The following is a 17118-nucleotide window of genomic DNA, read 5'->3' as shown; positions in this document are numbered from 1 at the left end:
GGAAGGCCATAATTATGCAGAGCGATGAGACCCCTCAGGGAATTTGGGCCAATCCCATGGAATCCCATGGTTTCCAATGGACCCAAAGAAGACAGCAGAGCGCAGGAGTGGTGTGGGTCTCGAAAGCTTGTGTTTCTGAGCACATGGGCTATTGAGTTCTCAACCAGCTGCAGCTTTCTTAAGGTTGGTCATTTCACCCCTAGAATTACAATGATCAGATTGCCAGGTGAAGGAGTAGGCAGGTCCAAGGCTCAGAGCAGTTGTATGAAGCAAGTTACAGGGATTTGTTTTGTTTACCATTTCACTTTGTGAGCCAAGGCACATCATGTCATGTGTCCATGCTTCAGTTTCCCCATTTTGTAAGAGGAGGGATAATAGTGATTACCCACCTCTGTGATGAGCTTTGAGATCTGGGGGTGAAAAGTGCGATCTGTAAGAGTGCTAAGTGGTTATTTTATTAGTTAGCAAGGAAGTTAAAATGGCAGAGCACTGATATGTCACTTCTCAGAGTGAAAGACTCATCAGGCAGCAATACTCCCAGAACAAGATGTGCTTTGTCCCCAGCTTTTTCCCTCTTTTACAAAACTAAACACACTCTGTGGATTAGCTCCACTGACTTCAATGGAACTGCCCTGATTTGCACCCACTAAGGATCTGGCCCAATTGATTTCAATGGAATACGGCCTGCTATTCTGCTGAAAATCATTCGGATATCATATCCCTCTCTCTATTCAGGCCACATATTTGCTGCACTGAGGCAGCTTTACCCACATTCCTCCTACACAGTCTGAGAGAGCTCAGCTTGCTGACGTTATTAGTGTTTACAGACACAAACAGCTGGTCCGAGATTCAAACATTTGTAAATATCACCGTTCTGGGCTCATTAGAATTTGGAAAGCATTTAGGCTAATAGCAGGCTGAAGCTTTCCTAAGACAGCACCTGAGATATTGGCATTTTCGTTCTTCAGAGATGCTGCGGGGAGGGGTGGAGGGCAGGCAGGATTTTGTTTGATTTGGTGCTAGGGTTTGGGTGGGTTTTTTTCCTAACCAGGGTTCCCAGGATCCCTGAAAGAGAGGAGAACAAAAAGGCCTGGCTCTACCGAGATAGCATGAAGCAGGGAAGCTAAGGAGACATTATCTGAGCAGGTTGGGAGCTAAAATAAACCAAATAAAATGCTATGCAAATTCAAAACATCTGATTCTAAAAGCTAACCTGAAACACTGATGGGGGGAGCATTTGTTAATAAGAGCAACCAAATGGACTACTAGTCTTCTGCCCCTTCTACCAAGTGGCTGCATAATGCAATGAGATTCCTACCTGCCTGTGCAAAACCCAAGAGTGACCTTTTCACACACCTCGCTGGTGTGAGGTGGGTGATGGTATTGGATCCTGGCAAACCCAAGCAAGCGGATTAGATTCCCTCCGGAGGGATTTCAGGCTTGCCCAACTCCTGAACCAGGTTTTGAAAAGTACATGCACAAAAGCAAGCGCATCTAACATGGGGGCATGTGGAACCTGCTGCAAGCACCCAGTGTGAGCTTTTGGATTGCTCTTAGCTATGTGTGTGTGCTAGTACATGGGGCTAGATCAGGCATACAGGCTTTTCAGAACGCCCCAGGTGAACTCAACGTTATATTATCTCTGGCAAGTTTTCCCACCCTCTTACAGGACTTTAGTCACCCTTAACAGAACAGGCACCCCCCCCCCCCCACACACACACACACACTAACTTTAGGTGTCTCCTGGGCTCGGGAGCTCAAGGGCCTCTTTCTTCCTTTATCCTCTCAGGATTAGAAGGGGTTCAGAGATTAAAATGATTAGGGGCTTGACTAACTCTCATGTGAAGAGAGATGGGAAAGATTTGGATTGTTTACCTTAGTGAAGAGATGGAGAAGAGGGGACATGGTACAAATATTTAAAACAATGAACAGCCCAGAGAAAGGAGGTTGGGAACTTCTGTTATCCCCATATCACAGCACAAGAACATGGTGGGGGTTGTGGGGGACATTCAATGCAATTGAAAGGTGGCAAATTCACAATTGATAAAAATGAAATGCTTTTATACACAATGTACAGTTAGACTGTGGAACCCACTGCCACCAGATCTCATTGAAACCAAAAGATTAGCAGGATTACAATGGGATCAGAAATTTTACCTGGATAGCAAAAGTACTGAATTATAACAGTAAATACCAAAAGAAAAATCAACAAGAAGTTTGGATGGGTCATAAACCCTTCTGCAATCTCTAGCTATTGGGAGTTAAGAAGAAACTTTCCCTTCCAGGTCCAGGCTATCTTACAACAACCTGCAGCAGGGTTCCTTGCACCTTGCTCTGTACTTCTCTACACATATAGCACTACTGTGAAGTGTGTAGGTACTCCACCTCCCCGAGAGGCAGTAGCTATGTCAATAGGAGAAGCCCTCCCATTGACATAGTGCAATCCACATCAAGAGTTTGGATGGTATAACTGTGTCGCTCAGGGGAGTGGATTTTGTGTGATGTAGTTACACCGACATAAGTCTGTAATGTAGATCAAGCCTGTGAAACATCTGGTGCTGGCCACTGTCAGAGACAGAAACCTGGTCTGGCTGGATCATTGATCTGATCCAGTCTGGCTGTTCCTGTCTTCCTAGGTAATGCTGGTGGTGAGAGTAATTCCAGCAATCTGTAGGTTGAGACCACCCCTCCCCCCTTCAACTCTCCCAGGCCACTGAGCAACTGCCAAGCTGTAAGGAACAGGCCCCGTCTACACTACCCGCCGGATCGGCAGTTAGTGATCGATCTATCGGGGATCGATTTATCACGTCCAGTGTAGACGCTATAAATCGATCCCCGATCGCTCTGCCGTCGACTCCGGAACTCCACCAGGGCGAGAGGCGGAAGCGGAGTCGACGGGGGAGCGGCGGCGGCCGTCGATCCCGCGCTGCGAGGACGCAAAGTAAATGATTCTAAGTCAATCTAAGATACGTCGACTTCAGCTATGCTATTCTCATAGCTGAAGTTGCATATCTTAGATCGATCCCCCCGGCCCCAGTGTAGACCAGGCCCAAGGCAAGGCAAGCTTGCTTTCCTGGGAAAAGAATGTGACAGAGGGAGAAAAGCCATTCATACTGGAGCTGCAGCTGTATTAAGACAATAACCTCCCTCCTTCCGCGGAGAGTGCCTGAGCACGTCACGCTATAGTGCATGGGACACGGTGAAGATCACAGTTCATCATGTACTAGTCCCTGTGGCCCCTTGTGCTCCCCATTCCCTAGCAGAGGAAGTCCTATTGATCAGCAATCCCCGGGACTTCTGGCATGTGAGGAAAACTCTTTCTCTCCCTGCAGTTGCCAAAGGCATTTTCCTAAGGCAGGACCTTCTTATGAGGGCCAGAGGCTAAAAAAGGCTGATCGACTACCTAGTCCAAATTATCAGCATCTTCCCTTCACTTCTCCAGGAATCCTAGACGATGGCTAATAACCAGGTTCTGCTTTGCTTAGGGCAGAGTAGCTAAAACCTACAGTTCACAGGCAGGGTGCCAGCCGATAGTGGAGAACTAAGTGAATTCAAACTCTTCGCCCTGGGGACTGGTTTTCTCTCACACACGGGGTAAATCAAGAGTAGCTGCATTGACTCCAGTTTTATGATGGTTTAAGTGAAATCAGAATTAGGTTCTAAGTCTGGAGTAGGCAAAGAGTAAAGACAACAGGATGTATTCCGGGACCCCAAGCATTCAAAAACCATGAGTCGGGCCCCCCAGAACCACGACTCCAAGTTGGGGCTGTCTGAAAAAGAACAAATATTGTGAGACTGATCACAAAATCACAGGAGTAACCAACACTGAGTTTCTGATACCAGAAACACCAGTGCAATTCTGGAATAACTCCACTGAAGTCGATGGAGACACTCCAGAATTACACCAGGCCAACTGAGGCCAGCACCTGGCCCCTTGTTCATCAGATCTTGTTCATGACCAGAGTGCTCGGTTTGGGCTGTAGAGTCAATAAGGAGTTTTGCTATTAACTTCGGTGAAAACGGGAGGAGGAGGGATATTATTTCAATTGAGTTTGGCAGCCCCTGGAGACTACAAGCTGCTGTTTAGCAACAGGAATCATACACAAGAGCAGTGGTCATGCAAGCTTCCCCCATCCCAGGCCACCAATACACTTCAGCCATGTTCTGGGAGTTGTTGCTGACACGCCAATATGGGGGCCAAACAGTGGCTGGTTATTTGGTTTTAACATGCACGCCTGTCTATCAAAAACTGGCCTCAGAAACCACCAGCTCCTTTCATCCCAAGCCTGATTCCTAGCTCATGCGCCTCTCCTGTGAGACCTGTTAGAAGCCAACTGTCACCAGTTCAACTCAAAGAAAGCTTTGCCTTGATTTGGAAGGCAGCAGAAGTAGGAGAAGGCCTAAGGACCCAAATTTTCCAAAGGGATCTCAGTGGCTGCTCAGTACTTTCTGAGAAGCAGGCCCTAGATATCTCAAACTGGGGCCCCAGAATTAGTGAGCACTTGAAAAGGTTTGGCCCTTAACGTCTCTATTCCTCAGTTTCCCCAACTCTGCTATGCGGATAATGATGCTAACCTGTGTAAAGCACTGTGAGACTTCAACACCTCTGTGTAAGCTCGAAAGCTCGTCTCTGTAAACAATGTTGGAAATCATTAGCAAAGGGATAGATAATGAGACAGAAAATATCATATTTCCTCTATATAAATTCATGGTATGCCCACATTTTGAATATACATGCAGATGTGGTTGCCCCATGTCCAAAAAGATATACTGGAATTGGAAAAGATTCAGAAACGGGCAACAAAAATTATTAGGGGTATGGAACAGCTTCCATATGAGGAGAGATTAATAAGACTGGGACTTTTCAGCTTGGAAAAGAGACGAATAAGGGGGGATATGCTAGAGGTCTATAAAATCATGACTGGTTTGGACAAAGTAAATAAGAAAGTGTTATTTACTCCTTCTCATAACACAAGTAGGGGGCACCAAATGAAATTAATAGGCAGCAGGTTTAAAACAAACAAAAGGATGTATTTCTTCACACAACACACAGTCAACCTGTGGAACACTTTGCCAGTGGATGTTGTGAAGGCCAAGACTATAACGGGGTTCAGAAAAGAACTAGATAAGTTCATGGAGGATAGGTCCATCAATGGCTATTAGCCAGGATGGGCAGGGATGGTGTCCTTGGCCTCTGTTTGCCAGAAGCTGGGAATGGATGACAGGGATCACTTGATGATTACCTGTTCTGTTCATTCCCTCTGGGGCACCTGACAATTGGCCACTGTCGGAAGACAGGATACTAGGCTAGATGGACCTTTGGTCAGACCCAGTATGGCCGTTCTTATATTCTTAAAGAAAACAAACCTCTGGCTATTTTAAGCTCCAGGAGTGAAAAGAGAAATTTAATCGTAGCAAACCCAAACTACGTCCAGCTTGTTAAGAGTGGAATCTAGCAGGCACAGTGTTTCCAATCTTAGTGTTGGGTTAATAGAATCAAAGAGGGTCGAGATGGAAATGATATATTAGGCCATCAAGTGCCTCCCACTGCACCCAGTAAAGGATTGTTCCCTATGCCATATTTCCAAGCGCTTGGTATAATACGGTTTAAAACAATGAAAGGACCGGACCGTCTCTTCCTTTGTGCTTTTAAGATTAAAGGGCTGGGTCAGGAGTGTTTGACAACATAGGAAGAGGAAGGAAGCATGGAGCTGGTGGGCTCTGCTAAGCAGGCACTGCAATTTGGCAGAGAGGCAGCTGCATTTCAGCGGAGGTTGCTGTCTCGTTTGTAGCAGAGTGTTTGGTTTGGAAAGTGCTTTGGGAAGAAAGGGGCAATGTCCAGGTAAGGTCACCAGTCTGGCATACGCAGCAAAGGTACATTTCCTGCCCCCCGAACTCTAAAGTGAAATTCTGAGACAGAGATTTCATGTTCCATCTCTCTGAGCTAGCTTTTCCCATGGAAGTAGCATACAATATGTATGAAACATGCAGTAATGTGTTCCTCATAATCAGACCTGCTTCTGGAAAGAGGGAGGGAAAAACCAGGCTATCACCGCTGTCATCTTCTTATGTGCTCAGCAACCACCGCAACTGGCGTGATGTCCAGGCGGATAGAGCAGGACTAGAGATTTGATTTCACAGAACTGTCAATTCAGCCTTCCCCCCTTGTTTTGAGAGATGAGTCCTTTTCTCAGCTGCTGTCTCTGGAATACCACAGGCAAGGCAATCGGAACAGCATGGCTTAGGGTTATGGAAAAGGGATTGGAGTTAGTTAATAGCCAAGTCACTGAGTGGCTGACAGCCTGTCTGTTCCCAAGGTAACAGTGACACCTGCTGTTCATCGGAAACTCGGCTCGTTGCAGCGCTAGGCATTTAGGGAGGCTGAATTCACAAGCTCTGCCACTGAAATGTAAAAGCAAGACTAGAGAGCCAGCAGACTGCAGTACAGGGAGTTTGACACCTAAATGTCATCATCTGCAGCCACGAAACTGAGCTCCTGGCTGATTGCAAGGGCAAAACCCTGGGTGCAAATGCTGGCTTTCATTTATTCTGAGCAATATAACCATTTTTAAAAGATGCTCGCCGTGCATTAAAGATACAGCCGTAATTGCAGGAGCTGGACTGAGATCACTTTACAAGTTTCAGAGTAGCAGCCGTGTTAGTCTGTATCCGCAAAAAGAAAAGGAGGACTTGTGGCACCTTAGAGACTAACCAATTTATTTGAGCATGAGCTTTCATGAGCTACAGCTCACTTCATCGGATGCATTCAGTGGAAAATACAGTGAGGAGATTTATATACACACAGAACATGAAAAAAATGGGTGTTTATCATGCACACTGTAAGGAGAGTGATCACTTAAGATGAGCTATTACCAGCAGGAGAGTGGGGTGTAGAGGGCTTCTATATCCATAGTGGCCAGGATGGTGTTTTCAGGAAGATCACCGACGGATTGTAGTTTCCTCAGGAAGTCAGTGGTGTCTCGAAGATAGCTGAACAAGAGGCTGCTCGGCAGCTCTCCAACACCACTTTCTACAAGCCATTACCCTCTGATCCCACTGAGGGTTACCGAAAGAAACTACAGCATTTACTCAAGAAACTCCCTGAAACTGAAATTGTGGAAAAGCAGCATCACTTGCCCCATAACCTCAGCTGTGCAGAACACAATGCCATCCACAGCCTCAGAAACAACTCTGACATCATAATCAAAAAGGCTGACAAAGGAAGTGCTGTTGTCATCATGAATAGGTCGGAATATGAACAAGAGGCTGCTCGGCAGCTCTCCAACACCACTTTCTACAAGCCATTACCCTCTGATCCCACTGAGGGTTACCAAAAGAAACTACAGCATTTGCTCAAGAAACTCCCTGAAAAAGCACAAGAACAAATCCACACAGACACACTCCTGGAACTCTGACCTGGGGTATTCTATCTGCTACCCAAGATCCATAAACCTGGAAATCCTGGGCGTCCCATCATCTCAGGCATTGGCACCCTGACAGCAGGATTGTCTGGTTGTGTAGACTCCCTCCTCAGGCCCTACGCTACCAGCACTCCCAGCTATCTTCGAGACACCACTGACTTCCTGAGGAAACTACAATCCATCGGTGATCTTCCTGAAAACACCCTCCTGGCCACTATGGATGTAGAAGCCCTCTACACCAACATTCCACACAAAGATGGACTACAAGCCGTCAGGAACAGTATCCCCGATAATGTCACGGCAAACCTGGTGGCTGAACTTTGTGACTTTGTCCTCACCCATAACTATTTCACATTTGGGGACAATGTAGACCTTCAAATCAGCGGCACTGCTATGGGTACCCGCATGGCCCCACAGTATGCCAACATTTTTATGGCTGACTTAGAACAACGCTTCCTCAGCTCTCATCCCCTAATGCCCCTACTCTACTTACGCTACATTGATGACATCTTCATCATCTGGACCCATGGAAAAGAAGCCCTTGAGGAATTCAACCATGATTTCAACAATTTCCATCCCACCATCAACCTCAGCCTGGACCAGTCCACACAAGAGATCCACTTCCTGGACACTACGGTGCTAATAAGCGATGGTCACATAAACACCACCCTATACCGGAAACCTACTGACCGCTATTCCTCCCTACATGCCTCCAGCTTTCACCCAGACCACACCACACGATCCATTGTCTACAGCCAAGCTCTACGATACAACCGCATTTGCTCCAACCCCTCAGACAGAGACAAACACCTACAAGATCTCTATCAAGCATTCTTACAACTACAATACCCACCTGCAGAAGTGAAGAAACACATTGATAGAGCCAGAAGAGTTCCCAGAAGTCACCTACTACAGGACAGGCCTAACAAAGAAAATAACAGAACGCCACTAGCCGTCACCTTCAGCCCCCAACTAAAACCCCTCCAACGCATTATTAAGGATCTACAACCTATCCTAAAGGATGACCCAACACTCTCACAAATCTTGGGAGACAGGCCAGTCCTTGCCTACAGACAGCCCCCCAACATGAAGCAAATACTCACCAGCAACCACATACCACACAACAGAACCACTAACCCAGGAACCTATCCTTGCAACAAAGCCTGTTGCCAACTGTGTCCACATATCTATTCAGGGGACACCATCATAGGGCCTAATCACATCAGCCACACTATCAGAGGCTCGTTCACCTGTACATCTACCAATGTGATATATGCCATCATGTGCCAGCAATGCCCCTCTATCATGTACATTGGTCAAACTGGACAGTCTCTACGTAAAAGAATAAATGGACACAAATCAGACGTCAAGAATTATAACATTCATAAACCAGTCGGAGTACACTTCAATCTCTCTGGTCACTCGATTTCTGACCTAAAAATGGCAATTCTTCAACAAAAAGACTTCAAAAACAGACTCCAACGAGAGACTGCTGAATTGGAATTAATTTGCAAATTGGATACAATTAACTTAGGCTTGAATAGAGACTGGGAGTGGTTGAGTCATTACACAGAGTAAAACTATTTCCCCTTGTTTATTCCCCCCCCCCCCAACTGTTCCTCAGACGTTCTTGTTAACTGCTGGAAATGGCCCACCTTGATTATCACTACAAAGGGTTTTCTCCCCCCCACCCCCACTCTCCTGCTGGTAATAGCTCATCTTAAGTGATCACTCTCCTTACAGTGTGCATGATAAACACCCATTTTTTTCATGTTCTGTGTGTATATAAATCTCCTCACTGTATTTTCCACTGAATGCATCCGATGAAGTGAGCTGTAGTTCCTGAAAGCTTATGCTCAAATAAATTGGTTAGTCTCTAAGGTGCCACAAATCCTCCTTTTCTTTTCACTTTACAAGTGGGGCCCTAGAACTTTCATTAGGTACCAGCAGGTAAAAGCTTTTCTGTATTATTTTTAAAGCTCTGGTTTATGAATAAAAATGGATTTCAATATTGAACGAGATTCCCCGCCAGAGCATCTCACTGAAACCCTAAGTGTCAGATTAGAATCCTGGTAAGCACAGTATAGCTAGCAGCAGTTCGCCCATGGCTGGGGCAGAGTCCTTTCCCTCACAGACAGGTTCTGAACCCTGCAACGAGGGGCGACCTGATCCCCACTCTATGGCACTGAGCGTGATGATGTACAGAGGGTCTGCTTGCTCTGTGCTCGTTGGGAACGGTCTTTCCTTTTTTAAGACCATTTTTTCTAAATGTATTTCGTGTTGGCAAAACTCTGCAGCGTGTACAACCGACATCGCTGGAGACTGGAGCCCTCAGGGCAGGTACAGCACAGGCAGCTGACGTGTAATCTTAACCTGACTCCATCCCCGAAACGTGCCTGAGTCCTGCTGTAAAGGGACCAACTCTTGGGCTGGGAGAGGATTTCAGGGGTCCATGGCACATTAAACCCTTGGTCTCTCTGAGGAGACTGGCACTGTAGGGCAAAAGGTGATAACTGATGTTAACACCTACCCATTGGGGAACAGAGTTCAGTCACCAACTTCTTCCAGGTGGGCCACTGAACAGCAGTAGAATATGGTAACCGCTTTCCACAACCCCGCACTTACAGATAGCCTAATGGCAGGGAAGTGCAACAATAACTGTTCCTTTAGGATGAAATTCACCCTTGTGCAGAGCTTATGTGAAATGTACATGGGCCTAGTGTACTCATGCTACCCTTTGCAGAGGGTGAATTTCACCCTCGGTGACAAAAATCCATTATCCAGTGAAGCAATGTTATGGTATTGTTTTTATTCCATGCTGCACGTTGTTGTGTAGCTGAGATTGCTACTTGTCTGGACCTGTAAGAAGAAAGCTGTTGTTTTGTGGTGTAAACTATAATTCACCAGGAACTGAGTGAAGGCCAACAAATTCACTGGGGCTTTTTACAAGTGACCAGGAGTGGATTGCAATCAATCAGCTCAGAGAGGGATGAAAAGAGAAGCTCCTGGAGTGAGAAATGGCTCCGCTCCATACAGGGTGTCACAGGAATAAGGCTGACAAGACAGAATGGAAACATATCAGATGCTGAAATTCAAGAATACCTGAGACAGAGATTGTAATGGGGACATGGCACCCGATGCAGATGTGCTGGGGAAGCAACAGATGAATCAATGACATGTTCACCCAAAATCAAAAAGAGCACTGCAGGCAATCTTGTAGCCCCAGCCCATGGCCTGTGTGTGAGGGTAGTTAGCTAACTGGGCTCATCACAAGGACTTCTTGTTTCCAGCCTCAAGAAAATTCAGAGTCGAACTTTGCAAATATATATATTACAAACCCCCAAACCAAGCCAAACATCCCAAGTCTCGTTACAAACTCAGCCAAAGCTTCGTAAGGTTGGCAGCCTTCCAGGCAAACCCAGACCCAGGTCATCAATCTTGATTCAGCATGAATTTAAGCACTTGCCTAACTTTCCCTACTCAGATGCTTAAGCACCCTGCTGATTCGGGGCCAGAGTGACAAGGGGCTGAGCTGCGATTTCAAAACCATGCAAAACTTGTCATGAAATCAGCTGATGCCAGGCATTTTTGACTAGGTTGCAGTTTGTGTTCAATGAAATCCAAATCAAATCAAATTTCAAAGGGGCCAGGCCTGATAGGATGGGAAAGCAAAATAAACTGCTAACCCCATTATAGTGTAAATTCTACCGTCTACCTTTTGAATTTACAAATTATTTACTACAACCAGTAGTTTTGGCTTCCAAGCCAGACTGTCCTGTCAGCCAAGTTACTGGGATGTATTACAAGAGTGTGCAAATATGTTCAGTTCCTGTACGTTTTCCCATACAGCTACTTATATCTGCTGGGTTTTTTTCTCTTTATGATGCAAAAATTATGGATAAATGTAAAAATCTATCTGTCTATCTACCTATCCATCCCCATATACACATTGCTGTCTGTCTGTCTATGTATCCCCGTATACACCATGCTTTCTGTCTATCTATTTTGTCTTTATACCATGATCATCATTTTGGTATCTGAGCTCATTACAAGAATGTGAGCAAGCAGTGAAGGAACTGTCACCCAGTGGAGACTGTCTGGTGTGATGCTGGTGTATGCTCTACCCAAATAACATATGCACAACCGGATTACTAGCTGACTCTTATATTTCACCTGGCTAGGAATCGGGACTCAGATCGTTTTCCATTCACAGGATTCAGGAAGGGGAAAAAACTCGCCCCTGTGCTGTGAGAAGCAACTGAACTCACTGGTGGACATTTAATACGTTGTGCTCCAAGAGGTGTCTGACTCCTCTGGGTCACGTTAAGACTGACCCTTGTGGAGGGAGGCAGCTCTTGTCTGTTACACACATCACACAGGGGCTTGTAACAAGCAGAGTCCCTCTGCTTGGGGGTGTGCAGACTCACATCACTGCAAATGGGATGGGGAAGGAGGAGGGGCCACTCCCCTGTTCCCTCCCCTTCACATCAGCCACAGAGCCGGCTGGAAATGCCATGGAGAGCAGGTTTCACACCCTCAGTTCAGGCCTGTGCCTAGATGACACCATATAGCCCTAGTTGTGCCTCCAGAGACATTTAAATACTGTGCAAAACCTGGATTGGATATTCTGTGTGACTGGCAGGACTCACCTGGGCATTACAGGTACCTCTGGTAGCTGAGTCAATTAGGAGAATTTGGGGATTTCAGCACACAGTCTCATAATTTGCACTGCTGATCGATTCCTGCTGTGGTATGGAATGCCTGTGTTTTATTCCAGCTACAGGATCCCAGAATGGAGCACTTAACTTCACTTTGTTCAGCACATGAGGACTCAGGGCAGGGATTGCATGACAGAAAGGAATTATGCCAAAGGAGAATGGAAAGCCTAAAGTTTGCCTGCAAAAATCCATGTGTAGGGACCTAAATAAGTGGCCCCTGCACAGGTGCATGAGAGGGGGAAGTCACAGCCACCTTCTTCCCAGAGCATCCGTTTGAGAGCACTCAAAAACTGGCCCTTGGAGTTTCATTTTGAGCTAGTTGTGAAAACACTGCTGTGACTTTTTCTTTAGGTAACTTGAAATCAGACTCAACATGCAAGGGAACAGCATCCGATGAAGTGGGCTGTAGCTCACGAAAGCTTATGCTCAAATAAATTTGTTAGTCTCTAAGGTGCCACAAGTCCTCCTTTTCTTTTTGCAAATACAGACTAACACGGCTGCTACTCAGAATCCTACAATGAGATCTTTCATTATTTTTAATGATTGTGTTTTTATCTGAAATAATTAATAAACCATCACACATGCAAAGTAAAGTGCAGAAAAACTAAATCGGAACACACACACATCTTAGGGGGGTATTCACAACATCACAGACCCTGTTCCCATGGTTACCAGAAGCCAGAGGAACCTCCTGATACCCCTGTACAGTCTTTATAGATGAAAGAAAGTGAACTTTAGATACGTTTTATCTAAAATTCCCAAATTGTAGCTTGTAGCTCTGATAACTGGTATCAAACCTTTAGTCTAGGAAACGATGCTTGCAGGATCTTACACACAAAGCAATCTCGCTCTGGGGCAAACTGCAATATTCCTGGCACTGGCCTAGGTGAGTGATTTTTAGTCCCTGATCCTGAGAAGCGTTGAGCAACCAGAACTCGGTCACTATTTATCTACGTAACTCCAGTGAGAGCTGCGGGCATTCAGTGCTTTCTCAGATGCGCTCAGAGTCTCCTTCAGGCTTCTGTAAACACTTGCAGACACCCAGCCAACAGAAGAGGTGGGATTGGCTTCACCACATCTCTGCACCAGCCTGGAGCAGGATGCACCAGAGAAGGTGGAGGCTGTAGGGCACTGGAGGAAAAGTGAGCCAAGCCCTGGTATTGGTTTTAGTGACACCAGCACAGAGCTGAGCTGGCGCTGGTTATGTTGACTTTGTGTTGTTGAAAAGAAAATGAAAGTGAAAGTCTGGCTGCCTGCTCCGTTCGGCTTTCTAATGCACAGTACAACGCTGTTCAGATTGATCTGGGGGAGCGAATAATGTATGAGCCGGGAGAGAGAGTGGGAAATGTGAATCTGACATGCCCAGTGGTGTTCCAAGGCAGGCACCGCACTGCATATTAAAAATGGCTTTCAGTACTACTGTGCATGTTCAGGTACAGCCTAAGTGGCAGACAAAAGCGCCCTGCTGAATAGCGTAGTTCTACAGCAGCTCAGCAAAATATGCACGGCAGACAGAAGGCTGAAGTTTCCATTGACTTTTTTAGGTCTGTCTGAATGAGAAGGACCAGAACTGGGTGAAAGAAATGGCATGGGGACAAGCTACTCCACCCACGGGGAGCTGGAGTAATCAAAGTTTACATGGACGGGCCCAAGTGGTGGGGTTGTCACATGCAATCCCCTCAAATACAATTCTGGGGTGCAGAACTGCAGTGTAGCCTCTTCCTTCTGCAGCTGTTATTCCAGCCATGCATCTGGGGGCACCTGCAGTCCCCACAAACTGCTGCATGAAGTGATGGGATTGTTTATTGTTTTGCAGTTTGACGAAGGGCTGTAAGCCCCAAATCCCTCTCTCTCTGCCCCCCATTTTTATTACATTCATGCTATTCCCTCTAGCATGTCACACAACCTTCCTGACCCTCCTGACTTGTTCACTCAGGTGTTCAAGATGTCATTGAAGGTGCAGACAAGTAACATCACAAACAAGAACGACCCCAAGTCCATCAACTCCAGAGTCTTCATTGGGAATCTCAACACAGCCGTCGTCAAGAAATCAGATGTGGAGACCATTTTCTCCAAGTATGGCAGAGTCGTGGGCTGCTCCGTTCACAAGGGCTATGCGTTCGTACAGTACTCGAATGAGAGGCATGCACGGGCCGCTGTCCTGGGGGAGAACGGACGAATACTTGCCGGGCAGACGCTAGGTAAGGAGTCCTGATGTCCTCTTTCTACTCCTTGTAATCAAGGCACAAACTCATGTCATGAGCTGCAGCTGCAGAAGCTGTCAGAGGGGAGTCCTGAAAGCACAGGCCCATGAACAATCACATGTCTTCCTTTAATATATTTTTCTACTGTAGCTGATGTTAAATAACTTCTGCATCGCATATGCAATTCATTCTACATCTGTCAGGGAGTTTGTCTGGAGAAAAATAGATGTTCTCAACCCGTGTGTGTGTCATTTAGTATCTATCTGTATTTATTTTATTTATCACAGTGGGTGGGCAATAGAGTTTAAAAGTCATAGAAGCAAAAGGCCTTGTTATTATTATTTATATTCTGGACACACCTAGAGGCCCAAACTAAGATCAGGGCTCTGTTGTGCTAGGCACTCTACATATACCGAGTGAGCTGTCCTGAACTGCTTGGAAACTAAACTGAGAAAGGGTGGGATGGGAAACACGGACACAGATCATAGAATCATAGAATATCAGGATTGGAAGGGACCTCAGGAGGTCATCTAGTCTAACCCCCGGCTCAAAGCAGGACCAATCCCCAACTAAATCATCCCAGCCAGGGCTTTGTCAAGCCTGACCTTAAAAACCTCAAAGGAAGGAGATTCCACCACCTCCCTAGGTAACACATTCCAATGCTTCACCACCCTCCTAGTGAAAAAGTTTTTCCTAATATCCAATCTAAACCAACCCCACTGCAACTTGAGACCACTACTCCTTGTTCTGTCAGATAAGTAAAGTGACTCACCCAAGGTAATACAGGAGATCAGTGGCAGAGATAATCATACCAGGAGGTCAGAGAAATACATTATGTTAGCCAATAACATGGAACAGAGCACCACATGAAGGCTGTTGTCTTGTCCTGTGACATTTGTTAAGAGTCCTTATCTGGGGTGGCCTTGAAGAACTGCAGGATCAGCTCTATGTGTAGGTCAACATAATGTGGATGGTCTGTCACATACTAAGGGTGACTATCTTTGAAGAGTTCTTAGGTCAATAACATTGATGTTGCTGCTCTGCAAGAAACTCATACTGCAGAGTCTGAGCAAGCTGCAAGATCCTAAATGTATGGCTATGAACTCATTGCCACTATGAACAACGCGAAGTACAGCCTTGCCACATCCATCAGCCGTGGTCTTAGAGATGTCGCAGTCCTGGAGGAATTCAAGACCATGGGAAACTCTATTGCTTGCGATGAGAATCAGAGAACTGACTGACCATAACAAACATCTACAAACCTCCAAATCTTGAATGGCAGGAGCCCAGATTACCGTCTTTTCCCCTCCCAGATGTGTACCCTGGTGGCTTTAATAGCCACCACTCGCAATGGGGCTACAGCAGAAATGGTGAGCAGCTCACAAAGTGGGCCTCATTTGTAGATGTCTACCTTTTTACAACCCTAAACAAGTAGGGAATTTTCGCTCAGCCACATGGAACACTAAACACAACCCAGACCTCTGTTTTCTGATGAAGGACAATATTGATGTCCCCCTGCAAGCTTTACAAACAGTGCTTGGAAACTTTCCTTGGAGCCAACCCGACTCCACCATCCTGCAGGTCAGCTGTGGAGTTCTGCTGATTGAATCAATGCTGAAACGGTGTTGGAATTTCTGCAAAGCAAACTGGGTTGCGTGTACCGCAGCCGTTGAAGACAGGATGCAGCGTATCAAGTTTTCCCTAGAATACTATCACCTTGTTCATCTTCTTATCAAAGCTGCTGTGAAACACATTCCTCGTGGCTATGGCGAGGTCTGTATTCCTTGCTGGCAGCCAGAGACAGAGGCACTCTTTAAAAAGGGTGAGAAGAGCAGTGATCCGGACGCAACAAAGGAATAGTAGACTCATTGAACTGTGTGCGCCTGAGAAGATGGAATGAGAACGTGGAGGGTCTTGACTTCGCTCATTGTGGTCGCAAAGCTTGGGCACGCCTCCGTGAGCTTGCAGCTGCTGACCCAGCAAAATACCATCCATCAAAAATGACGGCTAATGCTGTCGCCTCGCACCTTCTCTCGAATTCAACGACCAAAACTGACAAACTGACTAGACAGAAGGTGCAGAGAGCACTTTCAAAATGTCTGACAAAGCCCCGGTACTTCACTCTCAGCCCTAGACACTCGAGAAGAAATAATCAAGGCCCACATCGCCACTAAAAGTCGGAAAGCTTCTGGCAAGGATGATATATCCCAAATTCTTCAAGAATTTGGGAGCAAAGAGAAGAGGATAGTTGACAGATGTATTCACTGCCATATATTTGACAGAGAAGATCCCAAAATACTGGTGTGAGGTGATAGTCACTGACATCACAAACATGGGAAACCAGCTGTTGCCCAATATCACTCCTCTCCACAACTCACCAGTTAATGGATAGGGTTTCACTGGCCTTCTCACCCCTATGGTTGAGGCCATCCTGCCAAAGCAATAGGCTGGTTTCAGACTGGGACGAAGTTTCCACAACTTGGTTTTCACCATTACTGGTCACATTGAGGCTGGCTTCAGATGGAATCTAAAAACTGGAACCGTGCTGATAGATTTCTCCTCTGTGTATGACATGGTATGGAGACATGGGCTATTGCTCAAGGCATCAAAGGTTATCAAATGCCATAGCACTATATGACTCCTGGCCACTATGTTGAGCAACCATAGATACCATTTCCTGGTCAATGGGTATATCAGCGAAGCATGCACCTTCTGTGATAGTCTAATTCAAGAATCTGTGCTGGCTCCTTCACTATTCAACATCTACATTAGCGA

General features: G+C 46.1%; 1 protein-coding gene across 5 annotated transcripts in view; it reads left to right on the top strand.

Annotated features, from left to right (window-relative positions):
* RALY (RALY heterogeneous nuclear ribonucleoprotein) overlaps positions 1 to 17118 on the top strand; it is a 270120-nt gene that overhangs the window by 210369 nt on the left and 42633 nt on the right. For all 5 annotated transcript variants that reach the window (XM_074970295.1, XM_074970299.1, XM_074970298.1 and 2 more), the window contains one exon: positions 14076 to 14340. In XM_074970295.1, the coding sequence (XP_074826396.1) occupies positions 14085 to 14340 (256 nt within the window). In that variant the 5' untranslated portion in view covers positions 14076 to 14084. The remainder of the gene's footprint in view (positions 1 to 14075; positions 14341 to 17118) is intronic.

The sequence above is a fragment of the Natator depressus genome, chromosome 13, assembly GCF_965152275.1.
Source record: "Natator depressus isolate rNatDep1 chromosome 13, rNatDep2.hap1, whole genome shotgun sequence".
NCBI lineage: Eukaryota > Metazoa > Chordata > Testudines > Cheloniidae > Natator > Natator depressus.
This window is presented reverse-complemented; position numbering and strand designations above follow the sequence as displayed.